Source organism: Schistocerca cancellata, chromosome 5 (assembly GCF_023864275.1).
Source record: "Schistocerca cancellata isolate TAMUIC-IGC-003103 chromosome 5, iqSchCanc2.1, whole genome shotgun sequence".
Taxonomy (NCBI): domain Eukaryota; kingdom Metazoa; phylum Arthropoda; class Insecta; order Orthoptera; family Acrididae; genus Schistocerca; species Schistocerca cancellata.
Window position 1 is genome coordinate 35,864,838 of NC_064630.1, and position 18,546 is coordinate 35,883,383.

Consider the following 18,546-nt stretch of genomic DNA (forward strand, 5'->3'; position numbering starts at 1 on the left):
TCCGCCGAGACCAGCCGCACAGTCCATGACTGCAGTGCCTTAGACCGCTCAGCTAATCCCGTACGGCTGCCATAGGTCAAATGGATATCAACTGCGTTTTTTTTTAAATAGAATCCCCATTTTTTATCACCTATTCGTCTACTACGAAAAGAAATATGAATGTTTTAGTTAGACCACTTTTTTCGCATTGTGATAGATGGCGCTGTAATAGTCACAAACGTAAGGCTGATAATTTTAGACGAACAGTTGGTAACAGGTAACTTTTTTAAATTAAAATACAGAACGTAGGTACGTTTGAACATTTTATTTCGGTTGTTCCAATGTGATACATGTACCTTTGTAAACTTATCATTTCTGAGAACACATGCTGTTACAGCGTGATTACCTGTAAATACCACATTAATGCAATAAATGAAATGATGGTTCAAATGGCTCTGAGCACTATGCGACTTAACTTCTGAGGTCATCAGTCCGCTAGAACTTAGAACTAATTAAACCTAACTAACCTAAGGACATCACACACATCCATGCCCGAGGCAGCATTCGAACCTGCGACCGTAGCGGTCGCCCGGCTCCAGACAGTAGCGCCTAGAACCGCACGGCCACAACGGCCGGCTCAAAATGACGTCCGTCAACCTCAATGCATTTGGCAATACCTGTAATGACATTCCTCTCAACAGCGAGTAGTTTGCCCTCCCTAATGTTCGCACATGCATTGACAATGCACTGACGCATGTTGTCAGGCTTTGTCGGTCGATCACGATAGCAAATATCCTTCATCTTTCCCACAGAAAGAAATCCGGGGACGCCAGATCCGGTGAACGTGCGGGCCATGGTATGGTGCTTCGACGAACAATCCACCTGTCACGAAATATGCTATTCAATACCGCTTCAGCCGCACGCGAGCTATGCGCCGGACATCCATCATGTTGGAAGTACATCGCTATTCTGTCATGCAGTGAAACATCTTATAGTAACATCGGTAGAACATTACGTAGGAAATCAGCATACATTGCACCACTGAGATTGCCATCGATAAAATGGGAGCCAATTATCCTCCTCCGAACCGCCCGGCTGCTACGGTCGCAGGTTCGAGTCCTGCCTCGGGCATGGAAGTGTGTGATGTCCTTAGGTTAGTTAGGTTTAAGTAGTTCTAAGTTCTAGGGGACTGATGCCCTCAGACGTTAAGTCCCATAGTGCTCAGAGCCATTTATCCTACCTCCCATAATGCCGCAGCATACATTAACCCGCCAAGGTCGCTGACGTTCCACTTGTTGCAACCATCGTGGATTTTCCGTTGCCCAATGTGTGGATTAGCCGCGACAGCAGCTAAAACACCTACTTGGCCATCATCATTTGTTGCAGGTCGTGGTTGACGTTTCACATGTGGCTGAACACTTCCTGTTTCCTTAAATAACGTAACTATCCGGCGATCGGTCCGGACATTTGGATGATGTCGTCCAGGATACCGAGCAGCATACATAGCACACGGCCGTTGGGCATTTTGACCACAATAGCCATACATCAACACTATATCGACCTTTTGCTCGATTGGTAAGCGGTACATTTTAACACGGGTAATGTATCACGAAGCAAATACCGTCCGCACTGGCGGAATATTACGTAATACCACGTTTGTCACTATTACAGCGCCATCTATCACAAAGCGAAAAAAATTGTCCAACTAAAACATTCATATTTCTTTATGTACTACACTAACATCTAATAAAAAATGGGGATTAGTATTTATGAAAACGCAGTTGATATCCTTTTGACCTATGGCAGCGCCATCTAGCGGACCAACCATAGCACCATCTGGTTTCCCCCTTCAAGCTAATGATATTTGGCCCAGTCGCGATCAATGGACCACCCTGTATACGTACTGTACAATTAGTTGACACATTTCACGGACGAACTGTCACTCTAGTATGCACTGACTTGAAACTTCCTCCAGAAACCTAAACCTTGAACGCGGAACCTTTGTCTTTCGTGTGCAAATGCTCTACCAGCAAGGCACCACTCACTATTAGACGTTACAGCTTCACTCCTTCCAGTACGTCACTCCTACCTTCCAAATTTCATAGAAGCTCACACCTTGTGGGACCAGGTCTCCTGGAAGGCAGGATACTGCGTGGAAGTGTAAAATTATAGGAGAGAGGTACTAGCGGAAATGAAGTTTGAGGGAGAGGAGTGGGGGAGGGGATTTGGCAGGGGATGAGTCACGCCTGGATAGCTCAGACGGTAGAGCATTTCCTCGTGAACGTCGAAGATTCCGGTTTGTGTCACTGACCACCGATTCTGCAAGTAACTATGGTTTTCAAAAAACCTATTATCTTTAAAAATTAATAACTTCTGAACGCCGTAGGCGATCTTAAAGAACAAATTGTCAACATATAGCGCTTGAATAGCACTATCCGAGGAACGGGTTTAGAATTTCTGTTAAAGCAATATAGTTTGAGTAATAAACTTGAGTGTAAGTTTGGTTGGTTGGTTGGTTGGTTTTGGGGAAGGAGACCAGACAGCGAGGTCATCGGTCTCATCGGATTATGGAAGGAAATCGGCCGTGCCCTTTCAAAGGAACCATCCCGGCATTTGCCTGGAGCGATTTAGGGAAATCACGGAAAACCTAAATCAAAATGGCCGGACGCGGGATGTAAGTTTGGAAGGTAGGAGACGAGGTACTGGCAGAAGTAAGGCTGTGAGGACGGGGCGTGAGTCGTGCTTGGGTAGCTCGGATGGTAGAGCACTTGCCCGCGTAAGGCAAAGGTCCCGATTTCGAGTCTCGCTCCGGCAAACGGTTTTAATCTGCCTGGAAGTTTCATTTCAGTGCACACTCCGCTGCAGAGTGAAACTCTCATTCTGATTATACACTCCTGGAAATTGAAATAAGAACACCGTGAATTCATTGTCCCAGGAAGGGGAAACTTTATTGACACATTCCTGGGGTCAGATACATCACATGATCACACTGACAGAATCACAGGCACATAGACACAGGCAACAGAGCATGCACAATGTCGGCACTAGTACAGTGTATATCCACCTTTCGCAGCAATGCAGGCTGCTATTCTCCCATGGAGACGATCGTAGAGATGCTGGATGTAGTCCTGTGGAACGGCTTTCCATGTCATTTGGACCAGCGTTCGTGCTGGACGTGCAGACCGCGTGAGACGACACTTCATCCAGTCCCAAACATGCTCAATGGGGGACAGATCCGGAGATCTTGCTGGCCAGGGTAGTTGACTTACACCTTCTAGAGCACGTTGGGCGGCACGGGATACATGCGGACGTGCATTGTCCTGTTGGAACAGCAAGTTCCCTTGCCGGTCTAGGAATGGTAGAACGATGGGTTCGATGACGGTTTGGATGTACCGTGCACTATTCAGTGTCCCCTCGACGATCACCAGTGGTGTACGGCCAGTGTAGGAGATCGCTCCCCACACCATGATGCCGGGTGTTGGCCCTGTGTGCCTCGGTCGTATGCAGTCCTGATTGTGGAGCTCACCTGCACGGCGCCAAACACGCATACGACCATCATTGGCACCAAGGCAGAAGCGACTCTCATCGCTGAAGACGACACGTCTCCATTCGTCCCTCCATTCACGCCTGTCGCGACACCACTGGAGGCGGGCTGCACGATGTTGGGGCGTGAGCGGAAGACGGCCTAACGGTGTGCGGGACCGTAGCCCAGCTTCATGGAGACGGTTGCGAATGGTCCTCGCCGATACCCCAGGAGCAACAGTGTCCCTAATTTGCTGGGAAGTGGCGGTGCGGTCCCCTACGGCACTGCGTACGATCCTACGGTCTTGGCGTGCATCCGTGCGTCGCTGCCGTTCGGTCCCAGGTCGACGGGCACGTGCACCTTCCGCCGACCACTGGCGACAACATCGATGTACTGTGGAGACCTCACGCCCCACGTGTTGAGCAATTCGGCGGTACGTCCACCCGGCCTCCCGCATGCCCACTATACGCCCTCGCTCAAAGTCCGTCAACTGCACATACGGTTCACGTCCACGCTGTCGCGGCATGCTACCAGTGTTAAAGACTGCGATGGAGCTCCGTATGCCACGGCAAACTGGCTGACACTGACGGCGGCGGTGCACAAATGCTGCGCAACTAGCGCCATTCGACGGCCAACACCGCGGTTCCTGGTGTGTCCGCTGTGCCGTGCGTGTGATCATTGCTTGTACAGCCCTCTCGCAGTGTCCGGAGCAAGTATGGTGGGTCTGACACCCCGGTGTGAATGTGTTCTTTTTTCCATTTCTAGGAGTGTACAATTATCAACTAACCCACGTAGCGATAAATATGCCTCTAGTAAATAATTATTACGTGATTCTGCATAGAAAATCATTTTCCTACAACTACACCAATTACAATGAGGTGACAAAAGTCATGGGATAGCGAGATGCAGATATACAGAGGGCAGTAGTATCGCGTACGCAAGGTACAAAAGGGCAATGCATCGGCGGAGAAGTCGTTTGCAATCAGGTGATTCGTGTCAAAACGTCTCCGACATTATTATAGGCCCACGACGGGAATGAACAGACTTTGAACGCGGAATGGTAGTAGGAGATGGAAGAGCGTGGAATTCCATTTCGGAAATCGTTAGCGAATTCAGTAGTCCGAGACCCACAGTATCAAGAGTGTGCCGAGAACACAAAATTTCAGGCATTACGTCGCACCGCGGACAACACAGTCGCCGACGGCCTTCACTTAACGACCGAGAGGAGCTGCGTTTGCGTAGAGCTGTCAGTGCTAACAGACCAGCAACACTGCGCGAAATAGCCACAGAAGTCAATGTGGAACGTACAACGAACGTATCCGTTGGCACAGTACGGAGAAATTTTGCGTTAATGAGCTATGGCAGAGGGCTACCGTTGCGAGTGCCTTTGCCAACAGCACGGCATCGCCTGCAGCGCCTCTCCTGCCTCGTGACGATATCGGTTGGACCCTAGACGACTGCAAAACCTTGGCCAGGTCAGATGAATCCCGATTTCATTTGGTAAGAGCCAATGGTAGTGTTTGAGTGTCTTGCAGACCACACGAAGCCGGGGTCCCAAGTTGTCAACAAGGCACAGTGCAAGCTGGTGATGGTTCAATAATGGTGTGTGCTGTTTTTACGTGGAATGGACTGGGTCCTCCAGTCCAGCTGAACCGACCACTGACTGGAGACCATTTCCGGCCGTTCACGGATCTAATGTTCCCAAACAATGATGGGACTTTTATGGACGACAATGCGCCATGTCACTGGACTGCAAGTGTTCGCGATCGGTTTTAAGAACATTCTGGCCAGTTCGAGTGAATGATTTGGCCACTCAGATCGCCCGGCATGAATCTCATCGAAAAATTACGGGACAAAATCGAGGGGTCATTTCGTGCACAAATTCCTGCACCGGAAACACTTTCGCAATTACGGACAGCTGTAGAGGCAGCATGGCTCAATATTTCTGTACCGCACTGCCAATGACTTTGAAACGTCCCCTTAGAACAAATTATACATGACTGTGCTTAAACTGACACACAATATTTTTTAGCGCAACGCAATCTGACTTTCAATAATCCCTACAAAGGAGTGGCCCTGACTAACATTAACCTGTACCTTTCACAAATCACTTACCTCACAAAAATCTTCGTTACTCAAGCTACAGCAATACAGCGAGCGCCACTACTGCCAGCTAAATAACAGATTCAAACTACGGAAGGCACTAACTACTAGTAGGCATAGTTAGCAAATGAAAGATTTTAATAGAGAACAAACAATGTATTTACCTTAATAGTCATAATATATATATAGCAGTTCAGACATCCATTCTGTACTCAAAAATCCGCCATCTCATTTCCCACATCCACCACTGCTGGCAGCTCACCTCCAACTGCGCAACGCTACGCGCTGTTCACATCCAGCTGCCGCTGCCAAACACTACAATGGCAGACAACAATGCAAACTAGCCACAGACTGCACACAGCACAGCCAGTGATTTTCATACAGAGCGCTACGTGGCGGCGGCGTTACCAGTATAAGAACCTAAACAGCCTACTTACATAGTGCACCTGCACAGTCGCAGCAGATGGCTTCTGGCCATCTCTACAAGGACTACAGTGGGTCTGCACCTCTGGTGGCCCACCAATACCACAATCTCTACCAGGACTACAGTGGGTCTGCACCTCTGGTGGCCCACCAATACCACAATCTCTACCAGGACTACAGTGGGTCTGCACCTCTGGTGGCCCACCAATACCACAATCTCTACTGGGACTACAGTGGGTCTGCTCTGTGATGACCTACCTACCAATCTTCTTCAAAACTTTGAATGACTCTGCCGTGGGTTTGCCCTGTTGTAGACCATTACCTGTCAGCATGTCAAGAGTCAGCATTGTCTTTCAGTTGGAAGGACAACACTACTTCTTCAAGACTGCATGGAAATCCACTATTTCCGTGTGCATTGTCTTTTACTGCTCAGACTTTGAAAAAAAAAAAAAAAAAACACTGAAATTTTACTGTGATGAACAATTTGGACTGTCTTTATGGACTGTGATAAAATTTTAGCTTTTGACCAACATTGTATCAATAAGTGTGTGCATTTGATTTCTTTGTTATTGTAATTACGATTATGAAAAATTTTAACAACTATGTATTGCCCAGTGCCCAAAACAATTTGTAAAATTTTTTGTGGGGAGCATGCGGGCTATGTAAGTAGGCTGTTTAGGTTCTTATATTGGTAACGCCGCCGCCACGTAGCGCTCTGTATGAAAATCACTGGCTGTGCTGTGTGCAGTCTGTGGCTAGTTTGCATTGTTGTGTGGCATTGTAGTGTTTGGCAGCGGCAGCTGGAGGTGAACAGCGCGTAGCGTTGCGCAGTTGGAGGTGAGCCGCCAGCAGTGGTGGATGTGGGAAATGAGATGGCGGATTTTTGAATACAGAATGGATGTCTGAACTGCTATATATATATTATGACTATTAAGGTAAATACATTGTTTGTTCTCTATTAAAATCTTTCATTTGCTAACTATGTCTACTAGTAGTTAGTGCCTTCCGTAGTTTGAATCTGTTATTTAGCTGGCAGTAGTGGCGCTCGCTGTATTGCTGTAGCTTGAGTAACGAAGATTTTTGTGAGGTAAGTGATTTGTGAAAGGTACAGGTTAATGTTAGTCAGGGCCATTCCTTTGTAGGGATTTCTGAAAGTCAGATTGCGTTGCGCTAAAAAATATTGTGTGTCAGTTTAAGCACAGTCTTGAATAATTGTTGAAAGGGGAAGTTTCAACTTGTTGAGTCCATACTGCGTCGAGAGCTCCTCTACGCCGAGCAAAGGAAGATCCGACACGATGTTAGGAGGTATCCGACGACTTTTGTCACCCCAGTGAACGTAACACCAGCTGCCTCCCGGAATTAATCTATATGGTTGGTGACAATCACGGATAAGTTCACACTGTTTTTGGGTCATCCTAAAAATTACGCTAAAACGCACTTACCTTGGCAGGAAAGCGTCAAAGGATCTCCAATGCGACATTTGGCGGGCTGCAGTTCTTTGACGAACACAGGAGGCGGCCCAGCTGCGCGAAAGCTACAACAGTAAGTCACAAGCTGCAGTTCGTTCGAACACAGTTTCGACAGCAAATTCATGTACAGGGCTACTACAAATGATTGAAGCGATTTCATAAATTCACTGTAGCTCCATTCATTGACATATGGTCACGACACACTACAGACACGTAGAAAAACTCATAAAGTTTTGTTCAGCTGAAGCCGCACTTCAGGTTTCTGCCGTCAGAGCGCTTGAGAGCGCAGTGAGACAAAATTTCGACAGGAGCCGAGAAAGCGTATGTCGTGCTTGAAATGCACTCACATCAGTCAGTCATAACAGTGCAACGACACTTCAGGACGAAGTTCAACAAAGATCCACCAACTGCTAACTCCATTCGGCGATGGTATGCGCAGTTTAAAGCTTCTGGATGCCTCTGTAAGGAGAAATCAACGGCTCGCCCTGCAGTGAGCGAAGAAACGGTTGAACGCGTGCGGGCAAGTTTCACGCGTAGCCCGCGGAAAATTGGCTCATGCCACAACTGGGGACCGACAGCGCCGACTTCATCTTTCAAGAGGATGGTGCTCCACCGCACTTCCATCATGATTTTCGGCATTTGTTAAACAGGAGATTGGAAAACCGATGGATCGGTCGTGGTGGAGATCATGATCAGCAATTCATGTCATGGCCTCCACGCTCTCCCGACTTAACCCCGTGCGATTTCTTTCTGTGGGGTTATGTGAAAGATTCAGTGTTTAAACCTCCTCTAACAAGAAACATGCCAGAACTGCGAGCTCGCATCAACGATGCTTACGAACTCATTGAGGGGGACATGCTGCGCCGAGTGTGGGAGGAACTTGATTATCGGCTTGATGTCTGCCGAATCACTAAAGGTGCACATATCGAACATTTGTGAATGCCTAAAAAATCTTTTTGAGTTTTTGTATGTGTGTGCAAAGCATTGTGAAAATATCTCAAATAATAAAGTTATTGTAGAGCTGTGAAATCGCTTCAATCATTTGTAATAACCCTGTAGTAAGAAGCTTCTTTGAAAGCAGATGTACGTTGTGTGTAGCGCTGTGTTGTACTGAAAGTGCTCCCTGAGAAGCTTTGGTGCCCCTAACAGGTTTCACTGACTCCAAAGATGATTCGCCTGTGTGGCGGCGTCATTCTCTTAAAATGCTGACTGGAGAGGGGGTCCATTCGCACTGGTCTTTTTTGATAGAAGACACACCAAATTGTGACACTAAAGGTGCGTTTACACGTGTGCACGATGCGCCTAGTCGCCGTGCTTGCCGCACACAAGCAAGTAGAGGCAGGATGCATGCCCCTTCCTCGATGTGTGTCGAGTGGTTCACACCTGTGTTTACGCTGGGCGCCTCAACTTCCGGGTGGAGCAGCCTAAAGACGCCCGGCGACTACGTGCAAAGCGCGCTGTTGTAAACGCACTTAAGGGTACCATAGCTTTGACAGAAGTGTTCTTTCATTCCCAAAGCCTTAACATTTCAACTTACTGCAGGAAAATAAAATGTTTTTCTTTTTTTTTCAATTCAGGGGCTCCGGAAACTCTCAAAATCATGAAAAGTTCAATTTTTACTTTATTGCGATTTCTGAATCTGAATCTGAATCTTTTAATAGATATATAATTTATTCAATTCCGAAGACTACAACTATTTTTAAATTTTTTTTGAAATGTGTTCTACATGGGCGTGACCCACTGTGGCGCTGTTAAACTGCTGTCAAATGGTGTTATTATTAACGTCCGTGTTCATCAGGTCTGCCTCATGCAATAATGGAGGTGATAAAACCTATTTTCAGAGACTTAGCAGCACCTGAACTGTTGAAAAAGTGTATTCACGGAAAAACTCAAAACCCCAATGAAAGTGTAAATAGTGTTATATGGTCGAGAATCCCCAAGACTGTATTTGTTGGAATAGAAACAGTTCACTTTGGTGTGTATGATGCTGTTGCGACTTTCAATGATGGCAACATTGTAAGGTGCAAGGTATTTAGAAATATGGGAATGAAGATAGGTTCTAACATGGTACGAGCGATGCTTGCTTTAGACAAGGAACGCCTTCGGGCTGCAGACATGGCTGTAAAGAGTCTAGAAATACAAGCAAGAGTAAACAGGAGGAGGAACAAGAGGAAGCTGGAGGAGGAGTTTGCAGAGGATGAAGATAATCCATCCTATGGACCTGGAATGCACTAAAAAGTTAATCCAATCTTTGTCGCTCGATTCCCAAAACTTTTATTTTCTCATACTAATTACATGTTTTCTAAGGATCTTCCAAACATATTTGTTTCAAACTTTCAGTAAATGTTACACAGTACCTTCTGCATAATTTAACACAGCCTTTTTTCCAAAAATACTGTATATTTTTGAATATATAAATAAAAAATTGCAAAAAAATGTTGTGAATTTTCATTACAATTGAAAAAAGATCATCTTTAATAACTGAACTAAAATTTTGTAAAACCCCTGTGTTAAGTTGTAGCCCATATTCCAATAAATAATCTGTAAAAAGTTCAACTTCCTACCTCAAATACTTTGTGAGGAAAGATGTAATTTATAACCGTTATTTTAACATTGCAAGTATAGGGCGTTCCGGAGCCCCTTAACACAGACTTGATTGGTTTACTGTATTTATCGTACAGCGAAATCATTTGCCTAGATTATAAAATGTGCCATACTGTGAGTACAATAAATGATGCTTTTACTCTCCATTAATGCAAAATTTCTGATCATAATACTTTATCGATATTAGATTAATATTGCACTATCATTATTCAACTGCCACCCAGGATTCATTCAATTAATTTTATTTAGTGTACCATGACACAGTCCCTGTTCTGAATGCCTCTGTACGTTAAAAGGTGTAACAAACCGATACAGACAAATTTCGACGGTCAACACCTGGCGTTAGGTGACCACTCCGGTAGCAAACGTCACCCCGTACAGTGTGATAGCTGTCAGCCACGTTCCCTGCTCTCCAACGGCATAGGCTGCCACCTTGCGGTAACTGCCGGAGGGGTAGCCTAGCGGCAGGCGCCAGCCCCCTGCCACTTCGACGCCCTGTAGCGTCGCTGCGTTATGTCTCCGGATGTAGGTTACTTTCCTCAATTTGTTCCTCAAAACACGCTGCACAACCCCTAAAAGGTTTATATCATTGATCCTTCAACTCCATAACTTTTTATCTTCCATTACATTCATTGGCTAACAATATCTTTAAGATTCTTCCAACAATATTTTGCAACCATCCAGCGTCAAGGTTGATCGGGCGCTAATGACCGTAGCAGTTTTGCGCCCTAAAACCATACCAAAAAAATGTCAATGGTTGATACTAAAGAGGACCACATTACCTTTTTCGACTAGATGACAATACCCGACAGATGTGGATGTTATCCCTGCTACACGTACAAACTCCAGGAAATAAACACTAAACCAACCATCGTGCATTTATAAATTACACAAATGACAGTTCATCAGTCGTTAGTACCTATAACGTGTGAAACACATCCACAGATATTAGGGCACGTGAGGCTATACGTTCCGAAATTCACGAGGGAAGTTGAAAGGTTGCTAGCTTTGTTTTTTACAGTTACAATTCAAAACTGAATTTGGTACCACAGTAAAACTCGATATCTTTATATCCAAGTGCAGAATGTCTACTTTTCCAGGTATTAAAACTGTTCTCATATTCACTTAGAACGTGGGATGTGAGATGTACAAAAAAGTTTCGCGACTGGGGAGTTAAAGGACGCCACGAAGTTTTTGTTTTCCCGAGTAAAATATTGAAAGCGCATTCCACCGTTGCTGGTAAACACTGCAACGCACTACTTGCAGCACCTACAGACCCAGCAAAAGCAATGCAGTCGTTACGTTAACTGCTGGGGACGTGCGAATATCCACCAAAAAGACACCGGAGATAATGGTCAAGCTCTGAAAGCGTTTATGTTTCTTTATTAATAATATCCTAGTCATGTGATAGCTCGCAGCGAAGTAGGTAGCGAAGTACTTGAAAAGGGAACAGAAAAAGTTGAGATATCTAGAGCTGTTTTCTCCCGTTTTGACGCAAGGCCGCAAGGCATGACTTTTTGGCTACATCAATGACTAATAATGACAGGGCTGCACATTTGTAATTCGAAGAGTAGGTAACACTGAAGGGAATGGTGTCTATCGGGTCCCTGCGACCGAAGAGGTTAGGCATAAGTCATAGTATCTGTATTTTAGGACAAAGACAGTACTTTGTTGCTGGACTCCCTACTTCAGGGCTGTATTATAATCATAGAGTATTCATTTTGACGCAAGGCCGCAAGGCATGACTTTTTGGCTATATCAATAATGACACAGGGCTGCACATTTGTAATGCGAAGAGTAGGTAACACTGAAGGGAATGGTGTCTATCGGGTCCCTGCGACCGAAGAGGTTAGGCATAAGTCATAGTATCTGTATTTTAGGACAAAGACAGTACTTAGTTGCTGGACTCCCTACTTTAGGCCTGTAATATAATCATAGAGTATTACTGCAGTCAGCTCTAGCAACTAAAGGAGTTAATTAAGACGAACCGTTGCGGAAATTTGATCAAAGGGATCCTACACAGCAGGACACTACGCCACCGCACATTACCTGTTCACTCTCAGACCACTCTCGGTGCGGTGGCTGAGGGTGATAGCTAAAGCTGACTAAGCTGACTACTTTAAGAGAGATGTGAGTACCCACCAAACCATTCGATATCTATGGAAACAATTACTGGCACCATCCACCGCGGCGAGAGTTTTCTTAGAGCGAATGGTTAGTACGTCCGAAGTTTTGACAGCGAAACTGAAGGTTATTCGTTTCCAGTTGGTCAACCTCTCCCTCAGTTCAACTGACTTGGCCCCTTCAGACCACCAAATTTTTTTCTAACCGGAAGAAACACACGAATGGCCGTCAGTTTTACGACACTGAAGATGCCGCTGAGAGTTGGTCTGACTGTCTTCCACGTGATTTCTTTTTGGATGTACTGGAAAAGGTGCAACAACTGTGTGACAAGTACATCACACCGTTGTGTCAGTGTCAAAATTACATACCAGAGTACTGCGACATGAGATTCTGACACAGACACGACGGGTTGCTGATGCAACTAGATGGCTCTGAAGATGATCCAGAGAGATCGAAACGCAACATGTATACAACTGAAGCTGAAGAATAAATGAGAATTCTTTTAAATCGTGCCTCCCGCGGAACATTAGACCATTCGCCACTAGAACGTGCCGGGGGGGGGGGGGGGGGGAGGAGGGGGGCGGAGAATATGTGATAATGGTACCTTAACTATCCTCCGTCACAAGACATAAGGTGGCTTGCGTAAATACAACCGTAAGCTGCAGATGTAAGGGCTCGGTTCGGCTGGGAATGTGTCCCGTTTAGACACCGCCCTGTGTCGGACAGTGAAAATCACGTTCTACACCCAGACTGGTAAATGTTTGGAATAGGGAACTTAACTTGCGGTTCGGTACAAGGACTAGTGAGTAGCAGTGGGCCAGCAGGGAGGGTACCTGTCGGCGGCGGCGCCCTCGACGATGACGCGCGAGGAGGAGGTGGCGCGGCCCATGCAGTTGCTGGCCTCGCAGGTGTAGGTGCCGAGCGACGCGGGGTCCGCGGTGAGCGCCAGCACGTCCCCGGCGCGGATCTCCTGGCCGTCCTTGAGCCAGCGCAGCGCCGGCGTCGGCACGCCCACCACCTTGCACTCCAGCGACACCGTGCCCGCCGCCGACAGCAGCGCCCGCAGAGGCTCCACGAACTCCGGCGGCTTGTACGCCTTGGGAACTGCGGAAACACGTCACGTCTGGAGACTGACAGGCAAGCAGCGTCGATGGTGACTGTCCGTCTCACTGTTCCTCTCTCTCTCTCTCTCTCTCTCTCTCTCTCTCTCTCACACACACACACACACATACTACAAAGTACTACCACTTTCACAAAGTAGGAATGTCTGTGGAATAACCATAGTGTACTACACGACCACGATATTACTGCACTTGGCCTCCCGTGGCCATTATCGGAAACACGCGATGACGTTACAGTTGATGATTAAGGAAAACGCATCGCATTGTGAATTCTTTCAGTAGGGTCGTGCATATACTATCGAGAGGTTCAGTCTGCCCTCGTGAAATATCACGATTTTTATTTTTTATTTTGGCGTATGGCGCTACTCACATGGTTTACACTTATTACATTATGAAATTATATGATAAAATGCACTATAAAATACATAAGTTTAGGATGCATATTCAGATAAAATACAGGGTGATTCAAAAAGAATACCACAACTTTAAAAATGTGTATTTAATGAAAGAAGCATAATATAACCTTCTGTTATACATCATTACAAAGAGTATTTAAAAAGGTTTTTTTTCACTCAAAAACAAGTTCAGAGATGTTCAATATGGCCCCCTCCAGACACTCGAGCAATATCAACCCGATACTCCAACTCGTTCCACACTCTCTGTAGCATATCAGGCGTAACAGTTTGGATAGCTGCTGTTATTTCTCGTTTCAAATCATCAATGGTGGCTGGGAGAGGTGGCCGAAACACCATATCCTTAACATACCCCCATAAGAAAAAATCGCAGGGGGTAAGATCAGGGCTTCTACATTTTCATCACTCGTTCTCGGCCGTCCAGAACTTTTCCCTTTGCACAAACACCCATTCTCTGTAAACTGTTTATACCAACGTTTAATACACCACCTATCAGGAGGTTTAACACCATACTTCGTTCGAAATGCACGCTGAATAACTGTCGTCGATTCACTTCTGCCGTACTCAATAACACAAAAAGCTTTCTGTTGAGCGGTCGCCATCTTAGCATCAACTGACGCTGACGCCTAGTCAACAGTGCCTCAAGCGAACAAATGTACAACTAAATGAAACTTTATAGCTCCCTTAATTCGCCGACAGATACTGCTTAGCTCTGCCTTTTGTCGTTGCAGAGTTTTAAATTACTAAAGTTGTGGTATTCTTTTTGAATCACCCTGTATAATACATAAACACAATAAAAAGTAACATCATAGCAGATATTTTGCGTTACACAAGTCTTCAAATCCTGACGTCCAAATTGGCGATCCATTCGAGGCAGGGCGGTGTGGCGTTGAAGAAGTCAGCCCGACTACCCTGGTAGGCTCTTAATTCACAATCCTGGGCGATGTTCAAAAATGGTTCAAATGGCTCTGAGCACTATGGGACTTAACTGCTGTGGTCATCAGTCCCCTAGAACTTAGAACTACTTAAACCTAACTAACCTAACGACATCACACACATCCATGCCCGAGGCAGGATTCGAACCTGCGACCGTAGCGGTCACGCGGTTCCAGACTGTAGCGCCTAGAACCGCACGGCCACTCCGGCCGGCCCTGAGCGATGTGCTGTATTGTTTGATTAGGTGCCCCACAGTCACAGCTAGGCCTCGAGAAGCTTTCCCCACTTGTGTAGATTGTGTGCATATAGTCCATGTCCTGTTCGGATTCTGTTTAGGCTTTTCCATAGCCGTCGTGGAAGTTCGTAGCCCTTAGATTTCTCTGATGGGCAGATAAGTTCACGGTTGTCAGGGAAGGCACTACCACTCCAGCTCTCGTGCCACTTAGTATCCATGCTGAAGTTTGCAGCTGACAGTTGTTGGGCCAGTCTTAAAGGGGGATTTCTGGAGCGGAGTCGTGTTCTTTCCAAAGTTGGGACATCTTCGTGGATAGGTAGTAGGGGGTTATTCATTATTTTTGTGTACTCCTTCATAAGATGGTTGGTTCAATTGGCTCTGAGCACTATGGGACTGCCGGCCGAAGTGGCCGTGCGGTTCTAGGCGCTGCAGTCTGAACATGACCGCTACGGTCGCAGGTTCGAATCCTGCCTCGGGCATGGATGTGTGTCATGTCCTTAGGTTAGTTAGGTTTAACTAGTTCTAAGTTCTAGGGGACTAATGACCTCAGAAGTTGAGTCCCATAGTGCTCAGAGCCATTTGAACCACTATGGGACTCAACTGCTGAGGTCATCAGTCCCCTAGAACTTAGAACTACTTAAACCTAACTAATCTAAGGACATCACAAACACCCATGCCCGAGGCAGGATTCGAGCCTGCGACCGTAGCGGTCGCGTGGTGCCAGACTGTAGCGTCTAGAACCGCTCGGCCACTCCAGCCGGCCCTTCATAAAAACTTCCTGTCTTTGCAGGGACGGTGGAGCTATATGACTAGGTGTTGGAAGCCAATATAGAGGGGTGGTCTTTATGTATCCAATTATGGTTCTCATAGCAGCCTTGAGCTGGGTGTCCACCTTTTTTACATGCTTGCTGGTTAACCACGCTGGTGCACAGTACTTGGCTGCAGAGTACACTAAGGCGAGTGCAGAGGTTCGTAGTGTGTCTGCTGCTGCTCCCCAGTTAGTGCTGCAGAGCCTCTGAATGAGACTGTGCCGTGAGCTTAATTTTATTGGATACATTTTCCAGGTGTCTTTTGAAGGATAATCCTATCTAGAGTGACCCCCAGGTACTTTGGCTGTGGCTGATATCGCAGTTAACTGTTATTCATATGAACCTTCAGCTCTTATCCCGCCATTCTGTTGTTCAAATGAAAACAGCTGACTTCAGTCTTGGTGGGATTTGGTATTAGCCTCCATTTGGTGAAATACTCATGCATTTTGTTTAGGTCAGTTGTGAGGATGTTTTCAGTGTCTTCAAACTGCTTGCTTTGGATAGCTAGGGCCATATCATCAGCATAGCTGAATTTCCTGAGGTGGTTTCAAGCAGGTCAGAGGTGTAAAGATTAAAGAGCATTGGTGCTAAAACTGATCATTGAGGCAGTCCATTGTTCAGTTTCCTCTGTTCGCTTATCTCATTACCCTCTATCACTTGGAAGTATCTATCCGAAAGCATGTTGTTGATAAAAACTCTCCATAAGCCAACCGAATCGTCCTCACTCCCAGGCGCAATAATATTGCGGTCGACTAACACCGTACATGTATCGAACGTCAAATTATTTTTATTATTCGAACAGTATCTGAAGTATGTTCAACACGAAAAGTAGTCTTCTTTGGTTGTTTTCATTCGCTTACGACGTGTGCTATTATATTTTGATGTAACTCTTCCCATTCTCAGATGATATTTTTGGCCCAGAAACGAGGAGTTCCGGCAATCGGTGGCGCAATTTCGCGAACCACTTTTCGAGCTATGTTCATTAGTCTGGGCATTCTATTGGCCTCTCAATACTTATATTCTTTACTGTTGTTTCTTATTAACAATATCAGATTATTCCCAAGAATTATCAGCTATCACTTAGTTAGTAGTAGGCGGAAATCCAATCTGCATTTGGATCCCACTTCCTTCACTCTTGTGCAGAAAGGTGTGGAGTATACTGCTGGATCCATTTTCAATAAACTACTACAAGAATTCAAAAATCTTGGCGGTAATCCACGCGCTTTCAAATCGAAGAGTTTCCTCATGGGCCACTCCTTCTATTCTATCAAGGAGTTCCTTGAAAAATTAAGACGATTCCTGTGTTCTATTGTTGAATGCTTTTACGTAAACTTTTGGCTTCTCTTTTTTTGGTTCATAAACTTTTTATTTCATCTGTTATCACTTTTCTGTCGTAATTTCATGTACTGACACGTTCCACGACCTTGGAGATTTGCTCCTCAATTTGGTACTACGGAACAAGACGCGTAAAATAAAAAAAAGTAAATAAATAAATAATTGGGTGACCTCGTATCACCCCGTTCCTAGTAGCCAGCAGCAGACGGCAGCTTGTAGAGGGCCTGGCCTACAGGGCAGGTAACAATAACATGTCGCCGGGATTTAAATTAGCATCTTGCCCAGTCTCCACCGTGGAACCCATCGGCTCATTACCTACATGCTGGGGTTTCTGTTTAATTGGCACACTTAAGGGAGTGAACAGGGATTACAACTCGAATTAAAAACTAGTTAATCGTTAACAATGTGATAAATTTTGAGACTAGAGTTACAAACATGATCCAAGAGCAGCATTCACTGAAAATAAACAAATACCAAACAAAACCGGGTACATCGATACAGATATGAACCAGGTATAAATAGTATCTATATAAAAAACATACCATGAAGGAATAAAACAAACCGACACTAATATTGAGCCCGCGAGAGAGTGTATAAATAGTTTCCATCACCCTGGAGGCAGTGCGCTGAAAGCATGTGATCATCATCAATGGGACGTAGCGGGTGCTTGTGGTGACTTGTTACCACATTCCCAGAGCTGTCAGTGTTCAGCAGAGGCGCGACGTAGACTCGGTCGCCGTGTAAAAACGGTGACGTGAGTGTGCGAATGACGCTGTGACGTTCTGCTCAAAATAATGAGCAGCCAAACTGTGACTGGCTGCAAGGCGGCGTCGGACAATGTGGATGCAGCGTAGCGAATGAGAGACTGACTACGCTTCGGACTTTTACGGCCTCGGAGACGCTGAACTTGAGAGAGATTCAGACCCCAAAGAAATAGGGCCTCTGAAATTCACGGGAAACATCGGAGGCTAATGACCACCTGTCGTGATACGGCAAACTGACATCATGTTTTTTTTTCCCCAAATTTGTGGTAAGTTCATATGGGACCAAACTGCTGTGGTCATCGGTCCCTAGGCTTACACACTACTTAATCTAACTTAAACTAACTTACGCTAAGGACAACACACACATCCATGCCCGAGGGAGGACTCTAACCTCCGACGGGGAGAACCACGCGAACCGTGGCAAGGCGCCTGAGACCGCACGGCTACACCGAGCGGCGAACTGACTTCACATTTCGCAGATATCAGTTTATGATTCTGCTTCAGTTGCAGCCGTGGAAAGTGGCTTACCCTATATACTTGCGCTCCCACAAAGTGAAAATGAAGCGCTATGGAACTTTGTTCTTTATAACAGTTACCGCCATTTTGAAAAAGTTATCAACTTTTTCTGAATGACCGGAACTGAAATCCAATTTCACTTCCTCAGCACTGTTTATTCTGGTCTTCTTTCTTTTCTTTTTTTTTACTAAC

The 18,546-nt window shown here is 45.8% G+C and overlaps 1 protein-coding gene across 1 annotated transcript in view; it reads right to left on the reverse strand.

Annotated features, from left to right (window-relative positions):
- LOC126188350 (titin homolog) overlaps positions 1–18,546 on the reverse strand; it is a 1,721,077-nt gene that overhangs the window by 1,308,861 nt on the left and 393,670 nt on the right. The window contains exons 5-6 of the mRNA XM_049929949.1: positions 13,059–13,329; positions 7,471–7,562 (exon numbers count right to left, since the gene is read on the reverse strand). Coding sequence (XP_049785906.1) covers positions 7,471–7,562; positions 13,059–13,329 — 363 coding nt within the window. The remainder of the gene's footprint in view (positions 1–7,470; positions 7,563–13,058; positions 13,330–18,546) is intronic.